Below are 15712 nucleotides of genomic sequence, written 5' to 3'. Positions count from 1 at the left end.
CTTCTTTTCCATTTGGTCGATATTCCTCCTTTATTTAACCATTCCAAAAGTCATTTACAAACAATGTAAAAAAATTTAAACAACAATATCTAAAGAGGACGTTAAGTGTAGCCATGTTTTCAAATAAATTTAGAGCCACTATAGCATGTAACACATGTATAATGTATGATATGGGAGTGAATGAATTTTAAATCTGCGTTTTTCATCTAGGAAATTTTACAGCAGGGACAGCACACAAGGCAGTGGTCTCTGGTTCTCTTGGTGAACAGTGGTTTTACAGAAAACCTCTTCTGCTTGGATAACTTTATGGCACTTGGGTTTTTGATCACAGATTTGATTAACCTAGTTTGTGACATTGTGTCATATCAAAAATTTGATGAATTATGCAATTTTTTTTCGTCTTGGTTAGGCAAGGCCAAGAAGTTTACAGCACACATCACTCTTAAAAACATGGCATGACTTTGTGTCTTCAGGGCCAGGCTAATTCTTTGTGACCATGTAAAGGAAGGACTCAACAGGTTGACAACTTCAAATGTAGCTGAACTTATGTCATCTAGCCAACAGGTTATGCCATTAGTTATTATACAAAAACAGACTGGCAAGCACAATTTTTGTGGCAATTTCAAGGTGATGATCAATGAACAGCCTATGGTCAATACTACCCCATCATGTGTCCAAAAAAACTTATGTCAAAACTGGAGGAGGGGACAATATTTTTCCAAACTGGATCTGTCATAAGCATATTTACAACTACCACTTGAAAAGCAGTTGTGTACTTACTTGTAGTCAACATGCTCTTTGGTATTTACAGCTATAACCGGTTGGTTTTGAAGGTCATGACTGCTCCTGTTCTTTTTCAATGTTTTTTGGAGCAATTTGCACATGCTCATTGTTATATGAACTACCTAGATGACACTGTAGTCACGGTTCCCACTGCTGAGGAACAAATGTGGAATTTAAAAATCCTGCTAGACATAGGTCTCACATGCAATCTGACGGTTTCAACCCTCTAATAGCTGGGACATGTCATTTCTCATTGGGGTTCCAACCAACTAACTGTCATGCTGCAGCTATTGAGGCTATGCCTCAACCTGCTAACATCAAGGAGGTCAAGGCATTTTAGGCAAGGTTAAGAAACCTTGGCACAAATTCAATCTATGGCTAGCTACTATGGCATATCCTCTATATCAGTTGCTCAATATGGGCACATCATTTGTTTGGAGCAACACTGCCACAGAGCAGATAAACATCCAAGAGTTTGAAGGTCAGTCCTCATTCGACCCCATGACTGGCTACATTTCATTCAGTTTGACAGATTTTTGTGGCCACAGATGCATCTCAGTATGGCCTGGGGGCCATATTGACCCATCACAACAACAATGGTTCAGAAATAGACATCAACATCTCGAAGATGGTCAATGCAGTGCAGAAGAATTATTCTCAGATTGAGAAAGATCCCCTTGCTATTATTTGTGCAATCAAGAAGTTTCATATGTTTCTGTATGGTGCCAAGTTTCACCTGGTCACAAATCACAAACCCTTAGATCTCCATTATTAACCCCACAGCACACCTACAGGACAAGACAGCACACACACTTCAACAGCGAGCCCTTTTCTACATATGTTAGCACAGCGAAATTCACTTCACCTGACAGCTAAGCACTCCAACACAGGTGCTCTCTCCTCTCTGTCTGTGTGTCCCGACCCCAGTTTCAACCATGAAGAAATCCTTTGTTTTTACCTTGACAAAGAAGCTCAGTGGACCCTGGACAGGATCCCTATTACAAACTCCTCACTCAGGCAGTTGGCTTGGATCTGGTTCTCTGCCAGGCACAGTAGTATATCCAGTGGGGCTGGCTAGAACAGCCTCCAGCCTGTTGCATCATATGCTATCTGTAATTATTTTGTGTTGCAACATACATTGACTCCTGTCAATGGTGTGAACTTGTTGACTAAAAAACACGCAGTGCCAGGGGTGATCATTCCAGTACCCATCCATTGAGATGTACTTCACCTCCTGCTGTGTGGTCACTGGGAGGCATCAACGACAAAGATGCTGACTCAGCACTACATCTCCTCGGCAGGAGTCAATAGTGAGAGTGAAAATTTAATAGCTGCTTGTCCCACACTCACAGACCACCAAGCTGTGCTGTGGCAGTGTTGCTCACCGAGGCCAGCACCTACACAGCAGTGGGAACGGGGCTCTGTTATTGGGCTTACATTTGTTTCTTGTCACAGGTGCCCACTCTTGGACTGTATACCTGTATGTAGTAAACTGGCATTCCATGATGGCAGAATCAATGCTGCTATTGTGTCATAAAACATGGAAGAACTGCCACCATCTGTTGACAGCTACCTACAAATTATGGCTAGTGGAAAGACACAGGAGAATACAACAGAACTTTTTTAGGTTTAACTTGGAGGGCTTTTTTGCTACAGACCAGTGCTAATTTGACAACTGTGCGGTATCGTGACACAATCCTCTGTCCTATTATCTAGCTCTGCAGGTGCAGAGATCAATCAAATGGAGTGGCCTGCATTGTCTGAAGACATGATCTCCATGCAGCATGCTTGTGACCAGTTGAAAATATCAGTGTGTCACTGTTGGTACCTAGTTCACTCTCAGGACAACCTTTGGAAACCGATCATCAAAGAGTGAAATGGGCTCAATTAGTGTCATTTTGAGCACCATGCCAAGGAAGATCCAACCATGTTAAAATGCAAGGAGTGGAGGAACATGGTATCCACTTCAGCACACCACACCAAGCTGTGTCCTACTGCTCTGCTGTGGGCTCCAAGAGTGTCAAATTGATGCTTCTGCAGAGATCCAGTGAATGTTGTGAATGGATATGTCATGGTATTACTGTGTAACTGCGGCTGTTGGCTCAACCATTATACTGTTCTATTAGTCTGCTCTGTGGGTTGCCCATTTGTCCTCATATCCTAAGTTTATGATCATCAGCCTATAGCAGTTCTGTCAAAAAAGTAGGGCTGACTAAATTATAATAGAGTATTTGCCCTAAAATAATTCTGCAAAGCCGCCAAGAGATCTCATTTCGTGGTTGTGCATCCAGAATATTGCCATGTTTCTCTTCATCAGTGGTGATCTCCAATTTTTCTAGAAAGTGAAATTTCTATGGAAAAGATCCAGGTGAGGACCCATACCATTGATTCTCCCATCATGGAATGCCAGTTTACTACATACAGGTATACAGTCCAAGAGTGGGCACCTGTGACAAGAAACAAATGTAAGCCCAATAACAGAGCCCCGTTCCCACTGCTGTGTAGGTGCTGGCCTCGGTGAGCAACACTGCCACAGCACAGCTTGGTGGTCTGTGAGTGTGGGACAAGCAGCTATTAAATTTTCACTCTCACTATTGACTCCTGCCGAGGAGATGTAGTGCTGAGTCAGCATCTTTGTCGTTGATGCCTCCCAGTGACCACACAGCAGGAGGTGAAGTATATCTCAGTGGATGGGTACTGGAATGATCACCCCTGGCACTGCGTGTTTTTTAGTCAACAAGTTCACACCATTGACAGGAGTCAATGTATGTTGCAACACAAAATAATTACAGATAGCATATGATGCAACAGGCTGGAGGCTGTTCTAGCCAGCCCCACTGGATATTCTACTGTGCCTGGCAGAGAACCAGATCCAAGCCAACTGCCTGAGTGAGGAGTTTGTAATAGGGATCCTGTCCAGGGTCCACTGAGCTTCTTTGTCAAGGTAAAAACAAAGGATTTCTTCATGGTTGAAACTGGGGTCGGGACACACAGACAGAGAGGAGAGAGCACCTGTGTTGGAGTGCTTAGCTGTCAGGTGAAGTGAATTTCGCTGTGCTAACATATGTAGAAAAGGGCTCGCTGTTGAAGTGTGTGTGCTGTCTTGTCCTGTAGGTGTGCTGTGGGGTTAATAATGGAGATCTAAGGGTTTGTGATTTGTGACCAGGTGAAACTTGGCACCATACAGAAACATATGAAACTTCTTGATTGCACAAATAATAGCAAGGGGATCTTTCTCAATCTGAGAATAATTCTTCTGCACTGCATTGACCATCTTCGAGATGTTGATGTCTATTTCTGAACCATTGTTGTTGTGATGGGTCAATATGGCCCCCAGGCCATACTGAGATGCATCTGTGGCCACAAAAATCTGTCAAACTGAATGAAATGTAGCCAGTCATGGGGTCGAATGAGGACTGACCTTCAAACTCTTGGATGTTTATCTGCTCTGTGGCAGTGTTGCTCCAAACAAATGATGTGCCCATATTGAGCAACTGATATAGAGGATATGCCATAGTAGCTAGCCATAGATTGAATTTGTGCCAAGGTTTCTTAACCTTGCCTAAAATGCCTTGACCTCCTTGATGTTAGCAGGTTGAGGCATAGCCTCAATAGCTGCAGCATGACAGTTAGTTGGTTGGAACCCCAATGAGAAATGACATGTCCCAGCTATTAGAGGGTTGAAACCGTCAGATTGCATGTGAGACCTATGTCTAGCAGGATTTTTAAATTCCACATTTGTTCCTCAGCAGTGGGAACCGTGACTACAGTGTCATCTAGGTAGTTCATATAACAATGAGCATGTGCAAATTGCTCCAAAAAACATTGAAAAAGAACAGGAGCAGTCATGACCCTCAAAACCAACCGGTTATAGCTGTAAATACCAAAGAGCATGTTGACTACAAGTAAGTACACAACTGCTTTTCAAGTGGTAGTTGTAAATATGCTTATGACAGATCCAGTTTGGAAAAATATTGTCCCCTCCTCCAGTTTTGACATAAGTTTTTTTGGACACATGATGGGGTAGTATTGACCATAGGCTGTTCATTGATCATCACCTTGAAATTGCCACAAAAATTGTGCTTGCCAGTCTGTTTTTGTATAATAACTAATGGCATAACATGTTGGCTAGATGATATAAGTTCAGCTACATTTGAAGTTGTCAACCTGTTGAGTCCTTCCTTTACATGGTCACAAAGAATTAGCCTGGCCCTGAAGACACAAAGTCATGCCATGTTTTTAAGAGTGATGTGTGCTGTAAACTTCTTGGCCTTGCCTAACCAAGACGAAAAAAAAATTGCATAATTCATCAAATTTTTGATATGACACAATGTCACAAACTAGGTTAATCAAATCTGTGATCAAAAACCCAAGTGCCATAAAGTTATCCAAGCAGAAGAGGTTTTCTGTAAAACCACTGTTCACCAAGAGAACCAGAGACCACTGCCTTGTATGCTGTCCCTGCTGTAAAATTTCCTAGATGAAAAACGCAGATTTAAAATTCATTCACTCCCATATCATACATTATACATGTGTTACATGCTATAGTGGCTCTAAATTTATTTGAAAACATGGCTACACTTAACGTCCTCTTTAGATATTGTTGTTTAAATTTTTTTACATTGTTTGTAAATGACTTTTGGAATGGTTAAATAAAGGAGGAATATCGACCAAATGGAAAAGAAGTTTTTTGTGAAAAAAATAACATGAGTGGCTGTTTCATTTTATTGTGGAGTTTCCACTAATAATTTCCTTGCTTTGGTTGCATAGACAGCTATTCCTACGTAACATGCGAGTTGTCCCTTTTGCTTTTCTTAGGCGGGCTGTACCTAAAACCTATATTGGGTTATTCTCTGTTGTTCGCCTCTGTGTCTTTTGCTATCCTGATAAGATGATCTTTGTAAAAACAGATGCAACTTCTTCATATAGTCTGAATTTACGTTTTGATTAGCAGTAATCTATGTCAATGATGTATGAGTGAAACCAGAAGCTTTCATGTATTAGCAAGTAGGTCTTTTTTTTTTTTTGAGAATGTGTACTATAATTAAACATTTATAAGTTTGACAGCTGGTGTTTTGTTTGACAGCTGGTGTTTTATGTTTGTTTTTATCATGGTCACTTTCTAAATAATATTTTTCTTGTTTTCTTTTCAGTTGACTGTTCCTGGTGAATCATTGCTCCAATGGCAAACTATAAAGTTTTAGATAGCTCAATTCAAAAAATTCTGAAAGAAAGTATTTCTTTAGATGAACAGCAGAAGAAACAATATAATGCAAAGTTACAAGAGGTAGTGTGAATCTCAGCTTTTACCAAGCCCCTTCATATATGTAAAAGTGTAGCAAGTAAATTACTTGATGTCTGAAAATTATTTTATCTCACATTTTCATTTAAAGTAATAAATATTTCAAACAATGGCAGCTGTAGGTTGGAATATCAAAAATATTAAGAAAAGAATACATTGCTACTCACCATAAAGGTGACCCATTGATTTGGGATAGGCACAACAAAAAGCCTGTTACACATTATAGCTTTAGGCCAAAAGCTTCGTCAGCAAAGAAAAGACAGACACACACACACACACACACACACACACACACACACACCACACACACACACACACACAAGCAAGCACATCTCATGCACACATGACTGCTACCACTAATACATTCTGTTGCTGAAGATAGTTTTGGCCAAAAGCTGTAATGTGTAACAATCTTTTCGTTGTGCCTGTCTGCAACTCAGTTGATCATCTTTATGGTGAGGAGCAATCTATTCTTTTCCTAATAAATATTACAGTTTACATTAGCAATAAAATGCAGTATGTAGACCAGGTGGGGGGAGATGATGGTGAGATATTTTCGGTATGGAATGTGGCTTCATAGGAATTCATATTTTAGTGTTCATAAAATACATAGACAGCAAACTCCATTCACTTTGACAGAAATGTGAAACAAAAAGTTGTAGAAAATTGGCATGTTGGATATCAGTATAGGTGAGTTGATACTTAAGAAAATATGAAGAAGAAGTATTTTATTCCTAGTACAATGTGTCCTAAAAGTTTTCACTGATGAACTCTTTTTGAAGATAACACTTTAAACATTTGGACATAGTCCAGAAGACTGATTATTAACACTATTATCAAGAATTTGCTGCAACACCAAACTGTATTAAGAGCAATAATTTAAATGAACCAAGAGTTCTTGAATCGAAAAAGTGTTTTCAATTTACCATTTAAAGTGGAAATACCTTGCTGTAAATGTATAAATAATTTTCTGTTGTTTTTTCATGGGGAAGAAATATTATGACATAGCATTATTATACACCTTGTATCAATAATAGTAAAATATGTTTTAAAAACAAGCCACATATAGTTTTATTTTTGTGTAAGTATTCCCCATGGAATTATCCAAGGTAGGGTGGATTCTGTGCCTCAATGATACTTGTGGCTGTACTGTATGTGCAACCACTGTGGAGCAGTATCTGCCTCTTAGGTATAATATTCTGGAAGTAAAATAGGGTCCCCATTTGGATCTCCAGGTTTGACTATGCAGGAGGATGTTGTCATCAGGATAAACAAAACTGGCATCCTAAGGATGGAAGCATGGAATGTTAGATCTCCGAATTGCGTAGGTAACCGAAAAATGGAAATGGTTAAGTTGAAATTAGAAACAATGGGAATTAGTGAAGTTCGGTGGCAGGGTGAACAGGATTTCTGGTCAGATGACTACAGGATTATCAGTGCAATATCAGATAAGGATAAAGCAGGAGTTGGTCAAATAATGAATGAGAAAATAGAAGTGCAGGTACATACAGCACTGGCTTCAAATAGATTATATACTGGTAAGACAGGAATTTTGGAACTGATTTTGAACTGTAAGATGATTCAGGGGCAGATATGGACTATACCATAATTTATTGATTATGAATTATTGATCAAAGCTTGAGAAATTGCCAAACCATAGGAAATTAAGGAACTGACACGTTAAGTAGAAAGGACTGGAAGCTGTTGAGAGTGTCAAAGGGAGAATTAGGCAGTGGCTGACTGAAACACAGTAAAGGAATACAATAGAAGATGAATGGGTAGCTTTGGGAGATGAAATAGTGAAGACAGCAGAGGATCAGATAGGCATAAAGACAAGTCCTTTTAGAGAACCATGGATACTGAATGTGCTTGATGAAAGCAGAAAATATAAAATTGCAGCAAATGTAGCAGGCAAAAGGGAATACAAACATCTAAAAAAATGAGTGACAAAAAGTGAAAAATGGCTAGGAAAATATAGAGGAGCTATATAAGGGAAAAGAATATGTAGACAGTATTATAGACAGGGAAGAGGAAGGAGATAACAATGAGATGGGAGTGTAATGGAATGGACACTGTCTTGGAAGCAAAATATGACGTCAATATAAGTAGAACAATGGTAGTAGAATACAGTCAAAGTAAATCAAGTGATTCAGAGGGAATTAAATTAGGAAATAAATGTAAATGTTGTGTGACTGGGGCCTCCCGTCGGGTAGATCGTTTGCCGGGTGCAAGTTTTTCAATTTGACGCCATTTCAGCAACTTGCGTGTCACTGGGGATGAAATGATGATGATTAGGACAACACAACACCCATTCCCTGAGCAGAGAAAATCTCCTACCCAGCCGGGAATTGAACCTGGTCCCTTAGGATTGACATTCTGTCGTGCTGACCACTCAGCTACTGGGGGCGGACAATTAGGAAATGAGACAACAAAAGTAGGACATTAGTTTTGCTATTTGAGCAGTAAAATAACATGATGGCTGAAGCAGAGAGGATATAAAATGTAGACTGGCAATAACAAGAAAGTCTTTCTGTGGAAGCGAAATTTATTAACTTTGAATATAAATTTAAAGGTTAGGACGTCTTTTCTGCAGATAATTGTCTAGAGTGTAGCTTTGTTTGGAATGAAATGTAGACAATAAACAGTACAAACAAGAAGAGAATGGAAGCTTTTGAAATGTGGTGCTACAGTAGAATGCTGAAGATTAGATCGGTAGGTTGTGTAGCTAATGAGGAAGTATTGAATAGGATTGGGGCAAAAAGAAATTTGTGGCATAACTGGAGTAAAAGAAGGGATCAGTTGATAGGACAGATTCTGAGACATCAAGGAGTCATTAGTACTGGAGAGAAGTTTGTGCTTGTGAGGGGAGGGGCATAAAAAATTGTAGAGGGAAATTATGAGTTGAATACGGTAAGCAGGATGAAACGTATGTAGGTTATAGTAGTTATTTGGAGATGAAGAGGCTGGCACAGAATAGAGTAGTGTGGAGAGGTGCATCAAACTAGTCTTCAGATTGAATGTCACGAAACAACCTAGGTATTTGTATTCTTTAAGTTTTCTGCCTTATCACAGCAAGGAAAATGTAAGCTTGTAGGAGCATTGGTTAATTTTTATGGACATATGATGTATAGAAGAGAAAACAACTAAATTTCTTCAAATGCGAAGTATAGAAAGTGAGAAAACTAAATTTCAAAGCATTTCGTGGTTCATGTTGTTTCTCTTGATTAGCAACAAATTAGAGAGAAAACAGGAGATTTTGTTATTAATGAAGTTGCCTTTGATGGTAAAGTGAAGTTATTCATACTCGTGCTATATTGGAGTTGATTTTTAAAAAATTCTTTTGATATCAAAACTAAGTGGAAAGCTAAAATGACAAATGCAGATTTTCTGTCTTGCAGCTTTTTGATATATTGGAAACAGAAATGAAGAAACAAGAAGACTTCAAAGCACTTTTTCGACAAAAACAGTATGTAGGAAGCTACTTCGAGAATCTGAAAATTGAAGAGCCCGATGAATTTGATGTTGATTTTGAACTAGTCATCCCTTCATATGTTGGTGAGTTAAAGGTAAGAATTGCAGTTAAAGAGAAGAAGATTAGATTTATAAAAATTACTGTTTATTTCATTTTAATTTTAAACAATGTATGTATTTCTCATTGTGTCAGTTTGCGATAGCTATGTAAGACACTTGATTATACTACTCTTTCCTTACACATAGTACATTAAAAGATCATGTGCACACATTTTAATTTTAATTAAAAAAATTATTTTCGTTCCTTCAATTGTACTTTCTGCTTAACTAAATGTTTCATATGGTGGTTTTAAAAAATGTTCAAATTATTGTCATTTAACATTGATACATTTTGTATATGAGTCACAAGTGATTCTCTAGCTCATATAAAAGTGTCCTGTGGGATTTCTGCTATGTTGCTTGAAACTCACCCCAAATAGTGTCCAGGTTATCTGATTTATCACAATACACTTCATCTTTTATTGTACCGTAAAAGGGGAAGGAAGTAAGGTAAGGTCTGAAGAGTGTGCAGGAAACTTGGTTGTGAGATGCGTCCTATCCACTAGCTTGATACATTTTGACCAGATATGCTCACACATTCTTTCTTAGTGCAGTGGGGAGCCATTTTTTGGTAAGAAAACCAGTAATCACCATTTTGTTGTTGTCTCCAGTCCAAAGCATTGTAGCAGTTCTTCTGTGCTAGTCTGTTCATCTGTACATTACTAATGCAACCTGCTTACTATAGTCAAGCCTTAAGCCTTCATCTCCTCTAAAACCTACTCTCTCTCTCTCTCTCTCTCTCTCTCTCTCTCTCTCTCTCTCTCTCTCTCTCTCTCTCTCTCTCGCTCGCTCGCTCGCTCGCTCTGTGTGTGTGTGCACATGCATTTGTTTGTGTGTGTGTGTGTGTGTGTGTGTGTGTGTGTGTGTCACTGATGATTACTTCATACCTTAGGATTTATCCTAACAACAGATACCTTCTCTTAGTCAGAGTGTGGCACAAATTTCGTACTTCACAGTTTTATTAATTACATCTTCATTAGTTATTCAGTCTATACAGTATTCTTCTGTAGCTTCCAATTTTGCTTGTCTATACTGCTTATCATCCACATTATACTGTTCCGTAATACTAAGCTTAGAACAAATTTTTCAGGAGATACATTGTTACTCTTAAATTTATGTTCAGTGTTAGCAAATTTCATGTTTTTCTTGCTATTGACAGCCCATATTTTACATCCTCTCTACTTCTGTTATTGTCAGTTATTTATGTACTCAAATAGCAGAAGTCATTCACCACTTTTAATGTAACTTGTCGTAAAGTAATTCCTTCACTGTTTCCTAATTTAATTCAACAATACTCCATTACATTGTGTTACTTTTTTGATTTTGTCCTTATTACGGCTTCTGCAGCAATTATACATTCTGTTCATGGAAACTTTGAAATCTTTTGCCATTTCTGACAGAAGTGAAAAGTTATGTGCAAACCATTTTTGTTTCTTCTCTTTGGACTTTTTATTTGTTTAACAAGCATCTCTTTGGTTTCCTTCTCCACTTGCTCAAAGTATACACTGATGTACTTTTACCACGACCTGGGATCAAACAATGCAATTATGTCTTTTTGATTTATCGTAATTAATTTACATGGTAGATAAGAATAATTACCTTTATGATCACTTTCTTGTCTAGATTTCTGAAATTAGCTGTGGCCCAAAGTTCACTTGGAGAATGATTTGTTCGGCAGTTTTTTATTTACTTATTTGACTGTGAGCAGAGATAATGCTTTTCCCTCAGAAAACATTATCCAGAAAGGTTATCAGACTTTAAAAAAATAGGTATGATTGCAGATTATAGTTGTTGTTGTTGTGGTCTTCAGTCCTGAGACTGGTTTGATGCAGCTCTCCATGCCACTCTATCCTGTGCAAGCATCTTCATCTCCCAGTACCTACTGCAACCTACATCCTTCTGAATCTGCTTAGTGTATTCATCTCTTGGTCTCCCTCTACGATTTCCACCCTCCACGCTGCCCTCCAGTACTAAATTGGTGATCCCTTGATGCCTCAGAACATGTCCTACCAACCGATCCCTTCTTCTAGTCAAGTTGTGCCACAAACTTCTCTTCTCCCCAATCCTATTCAATACCTCCTCATTAGTTATGTGATCTACCCATCTAATCTTCAGCATTCTTCGGTAGCACCACATTTCGATACCTTCTATTCTCTTCTTGTCCAAACTATTTATTGTCCATGTTTCACTTCCATACATGGCTACGCTCCATACAAATACTTCCAGAAATGACTTCCTGGCACTTAAATCTAAACTCGATGTTAACAAATTTCTCTTCTTCAGAAACGCTTTCCTTGCCATTGCCAGTCTACATTTTATATCCTCTCTACTTCGACCATCATCAGTTATTTTGCTCCCCAAATAGCAAAACTCCTTTACTACTTTAAGTGCCTCATTTCCTAATCTAATTCCCTCAGCATCACCAGACTTAATTTGACTACATTCCATTATCCTTGTTTTGCTTTTGTTGTTGTCCATCTTATACCCTCCTTTCAAGACACTGTCCATTCCATTCAACTGCTTTTTCAAGTCCTTCGCTGTCTCTGACAGATTTACAATGTCATTGGCGAACCTCAAAGTTTTTATTTCTTCTCCCTGGATTTTAATACCTACTCCGAATTTTTCTTTTGTCTCCTTTACTGCTTGCTCAATATACAGATTGAATAACATCGGGGAGAGGCTACAACCCTGTCTCACTCCCTTCCCAACCACTGCTTCCCTTTCATGTCCCTCGACTCTTATAACTACCATCTAGTTTCTGTACAAATTGTAAATAGCCTTTCGCTCCCTATGTTTTACCCCTGCCACCTTTAGAATTTGAAAGAGAGTATTCCAGTCAACATAGTCAAAAGCTTTCTCTAAGTCTACAAATGCTAGAAACGTAGGTTTGGCTTTCCTTAATCTTTCTTCTAAGATAAGTCGCAAGGTCAGTATTGCCTCACGTGTTCCAGTATTTCTACGGAATCCAAACTGATCTTCCCCGAGGTCGGCTTCTACCAGTTTTTCCATTCATCTGTAAAGAATTTGTGTTAGTATTTTGCAGCTGTGGCTTATTAGACTGATTGTTCGGTAATTTTCACATTTGTCAACACCTGCTTTCTTTGGGGTTGGAATTATTATATTCTTCTTGAAGTCTGAGGGTATTTCGCCTGTTTCATACACCTTGCTCAGCAGATGGTAGAGTTTTGTCAGGAATGGCTCTCCCAAGGCTGTCAGTAGTTGTAATGGAATGTTGTCGACTCCGGGGGCCTTGTTTCGACTCAGGTCTTTCAGTGCTCTATCAAACTCTTCATGCAGTATCGCATCTCCCATCTCATACTCATCCACATCCTCCTCCGTTACCATAATATTGTCCTCAAGTACATTCCCCTTGTATAGACCCTTTATATACTCCTTCCACCTTTCTGCTTTCCCTTCTTTGCTTAGAACTGGGTTTCCATTTGAGCTCTTGATGTTCATACAAGTGGTTCTCTTATCTCCAAAGGTCTCTTTAATTTTCCTGTAGGTAGTATCTATCTTACCCCTAGTGAGATAAGCATCTATATCCTTACATTTGTCCTCTAGCCATCCCTGCTTAGCCATTTTGCACTTCCTGTCGATCTCATTTTTGAGACGTTTGTATTCCTTTTTGCCTGCTTCATTTACTGCATTTTTATATTTTCTCCTTTCATCAATTAAATTCAATATTTCTTCTGTTACCCAAGGATTTCTACTAGCCCTCGTCGTTTTACCTACTTGATCCTCCACTGCCTTCACTACTTCATCCCTCAAAGCTACCCATTCTTCTTCTACTGTATTTCTTTCCCCCATTCCTGTCAATTGTTCCCTTATGCTCTCCCTGAAACTCTGTACAACCTCTGCTTCTTTCAGTTTATCCAGGTCCCATCTCCTTAAATTCCCACCTTTTTGCAGTTTCTTCAGTTTTAATCTACAGGTCATAACCAATAGATTGTGGTCAGAGTCCACGTCTGCCCCTGGAAATGTCTTACAATTTAAAACCTGGTTCCTAAATCTCTGTCTTACCATTATATAATCTATCTGATACCTTTTAGTATCTCCAGGGTTCTTCCATGTATACAACCTTCTTTCATGATTCTTAAACCAAGTGGCTGCTATGATTAAGTTGTGCTCTGTGCAAAATTCTACCAGGCAGCTTCCCCTTTCATTTCTCACCCCCAATCCATATTCACCTACTACATTTCCTTCTCTCCCTTTACCTACTCTCGAATTCCAGTCACCCATGACTATTAAATTTTCGTCACCCTTCACTATCTGAATAATTTCTTTTATTTCATCATACATTTCTTCAATTTCTTCGTCATCTGCAGAGCTAGTTGGCATATAAACTTGTATTACTGTAGTAGGTGTGGGCTAGGTATCTATCTTGGCCACAATAATGCATTCACTATGCTGTTTGTAGTAGCTTACCCACATTCCTATTTAACTATCCATTATTAAACGTACTCCTGCATTAGCCCTATTTGATTTTGTGTTTATAACCCTGTAGTCACCTGACCAGAAGTCTTGTTCCTCCTTCCACCGAACTTCACTAATTCCCTCTATATCTAACTTTAACCTATCCATTTCCCTTTTTAAATTTTCTAACCTACCTGCCCGATTGAGTGATCTGACATTCCACACTCCGATCTGTAGACATTTCACCCTCCGATCTGTAGAACACCAGTTTTCTTTCTCCTGATAACGACATCCTCCTGATAACAACATCCTCCTGAGTAGTCCCCGTCCGGAGATCCGAATGGGGGACTATTTTACCTCCAGAATATTTTACCCAAGAGGACGCCATCATCATTTAATCATACAGTAAAGCTGAATGCCCTCGGGGAAAAATTACAGCCGTAATTTCCCCTTGCTTTCAGCTGTTCACAGTACCAGCACAGCAAGGCCGTTTTGGTTATTGTTACAAGGCCAGGTCAGTCAATCATCCAGACTACTGAAAAGGCTGCTGCCCCTCTCCAGGAACCACACGTTTGTCTGGCCTCTCAACAGATACCCCTCCGTTGTGGTTGCACCTACGGTACAGCTATCTGTATCGCTGAGGCACGCAAGCCTCCCCACCAACGGCAAGTTCCATGGTTCATGGGGGGGAGGGGGGGGGGGGGGTGGCAGATTATAGCATCACACACAAAATGGTGCATAAAAAGCTTGCAAACCATAGGAAAATCTCTGTATTTAAATATTTGACTTTCTTTGACAGGTAATCTTTTACTATATTTTTCACTGAAAGAGTGATTAAATAACATAGTCCATGTGCAGAAAACGTTTTTTTACTGTGAAATAGTTTTTATGACACAAGAAGTTATACAGTACAGTGACAATCTTGTATAGGGAATTATAAAAGAGACAATAGCATAAAATAGCAAGAGAAACAAGAACCCCAGAGCAAGAGTCATTTAACCGGAAATCTGTCAACACTATGGCATATCTTTTTATAGTATCTCATCAGTATTATCTTTGTGTATTTTTTACCTTGGTCACAGTGACAATGTTTATGCATTGCTGCATTACATAGATGCTTGTCACAATAAAATTAAATATTGTTTCACTTGTGGTTCATGGTGTGGGTTCCTGTTATCATCCTAATTCATGAACCATGGGCAACGTATGAGTGGCCAAGTAAGTGGTCCTGACAGTCGGGATACCAGTTACTTTGGAATAAGGCTGGGCATCTCGGACATATTCTGAGTCATGGTCACCTTTGTGCTCATACAGCAAAGACTACCAAATCCACTGGTTAGTCCATCAACTGTTAGGGGTAAAACTCAATGGGACTCAGGGCAAGTAAGGCTAGCAACCTGCTTCCCTGGTACTTTAAATATGATGCTGGCAACAATCAGAGCAAAATGCCTCGGACCTTAGGAGGTGACTCAGTCCCACCTCTAATTGACAAACCAGGGACTCCTAAGATACGACTCAGCAAATGAATGGTAACGAGATGGGGAGCTATTAATATCAATGGGGGCTACTCTGGGAAGAAGGTAGAGCTGGCAGAGGATGCAAGTAAGATGAGGTTGGTTGTTTTAGCTGTTAGTGACATTC

At 39.2% G+C, this 15712-nt stretch overlaps 1 protein-coding gene across 1 annotated transcript in view; it reads left to right on the top strand.

Moving 5' to 3' along the window:
• LOC126356224 (uncharacterized) overlaps positions 1 to 15712 on the top strand; it is a 184138-nt gene that overhangs the window by 26403 nt on the left and 142023 nt on the right. The window contains exons 2-3 of the mRNA XM_050007043.1: positions 5937 to 6070; positions 9484 to 9651. Of these exons, the coding sequence (XP_049863000.1) occupies positions 5966 to 6070; positions 9484 to 9651 (273 nt within the window). The 5' untranslated portion in view covers positions 5937 to 5965. The remainder of the gene's footprint in view (positions 1 to 5936; positions 6071 to 9483; positions 9652 to 15712) is intronic.

Source organism: Schistocerca gregaria, chromosome 3 (assembly GCF_023897955.1).
Source record: "Schistocerca gregaria isolate iqSchGreg1 chromosome 3, iqSchGreg1.2, whole genome shotgun sequence".
Classification (NCBI taxonomy): Eukaryota; Metazoa; Arthropoda; class Insecta; order Orthoptera; family Acrididae; genus Schistocerca; species Schistocerca gregaria.
The sequence above is the reverse complement of the archived record's forward strand: the minus strand, read 5'-3'. Positions and strand labels throughout refer to the sequence as shown.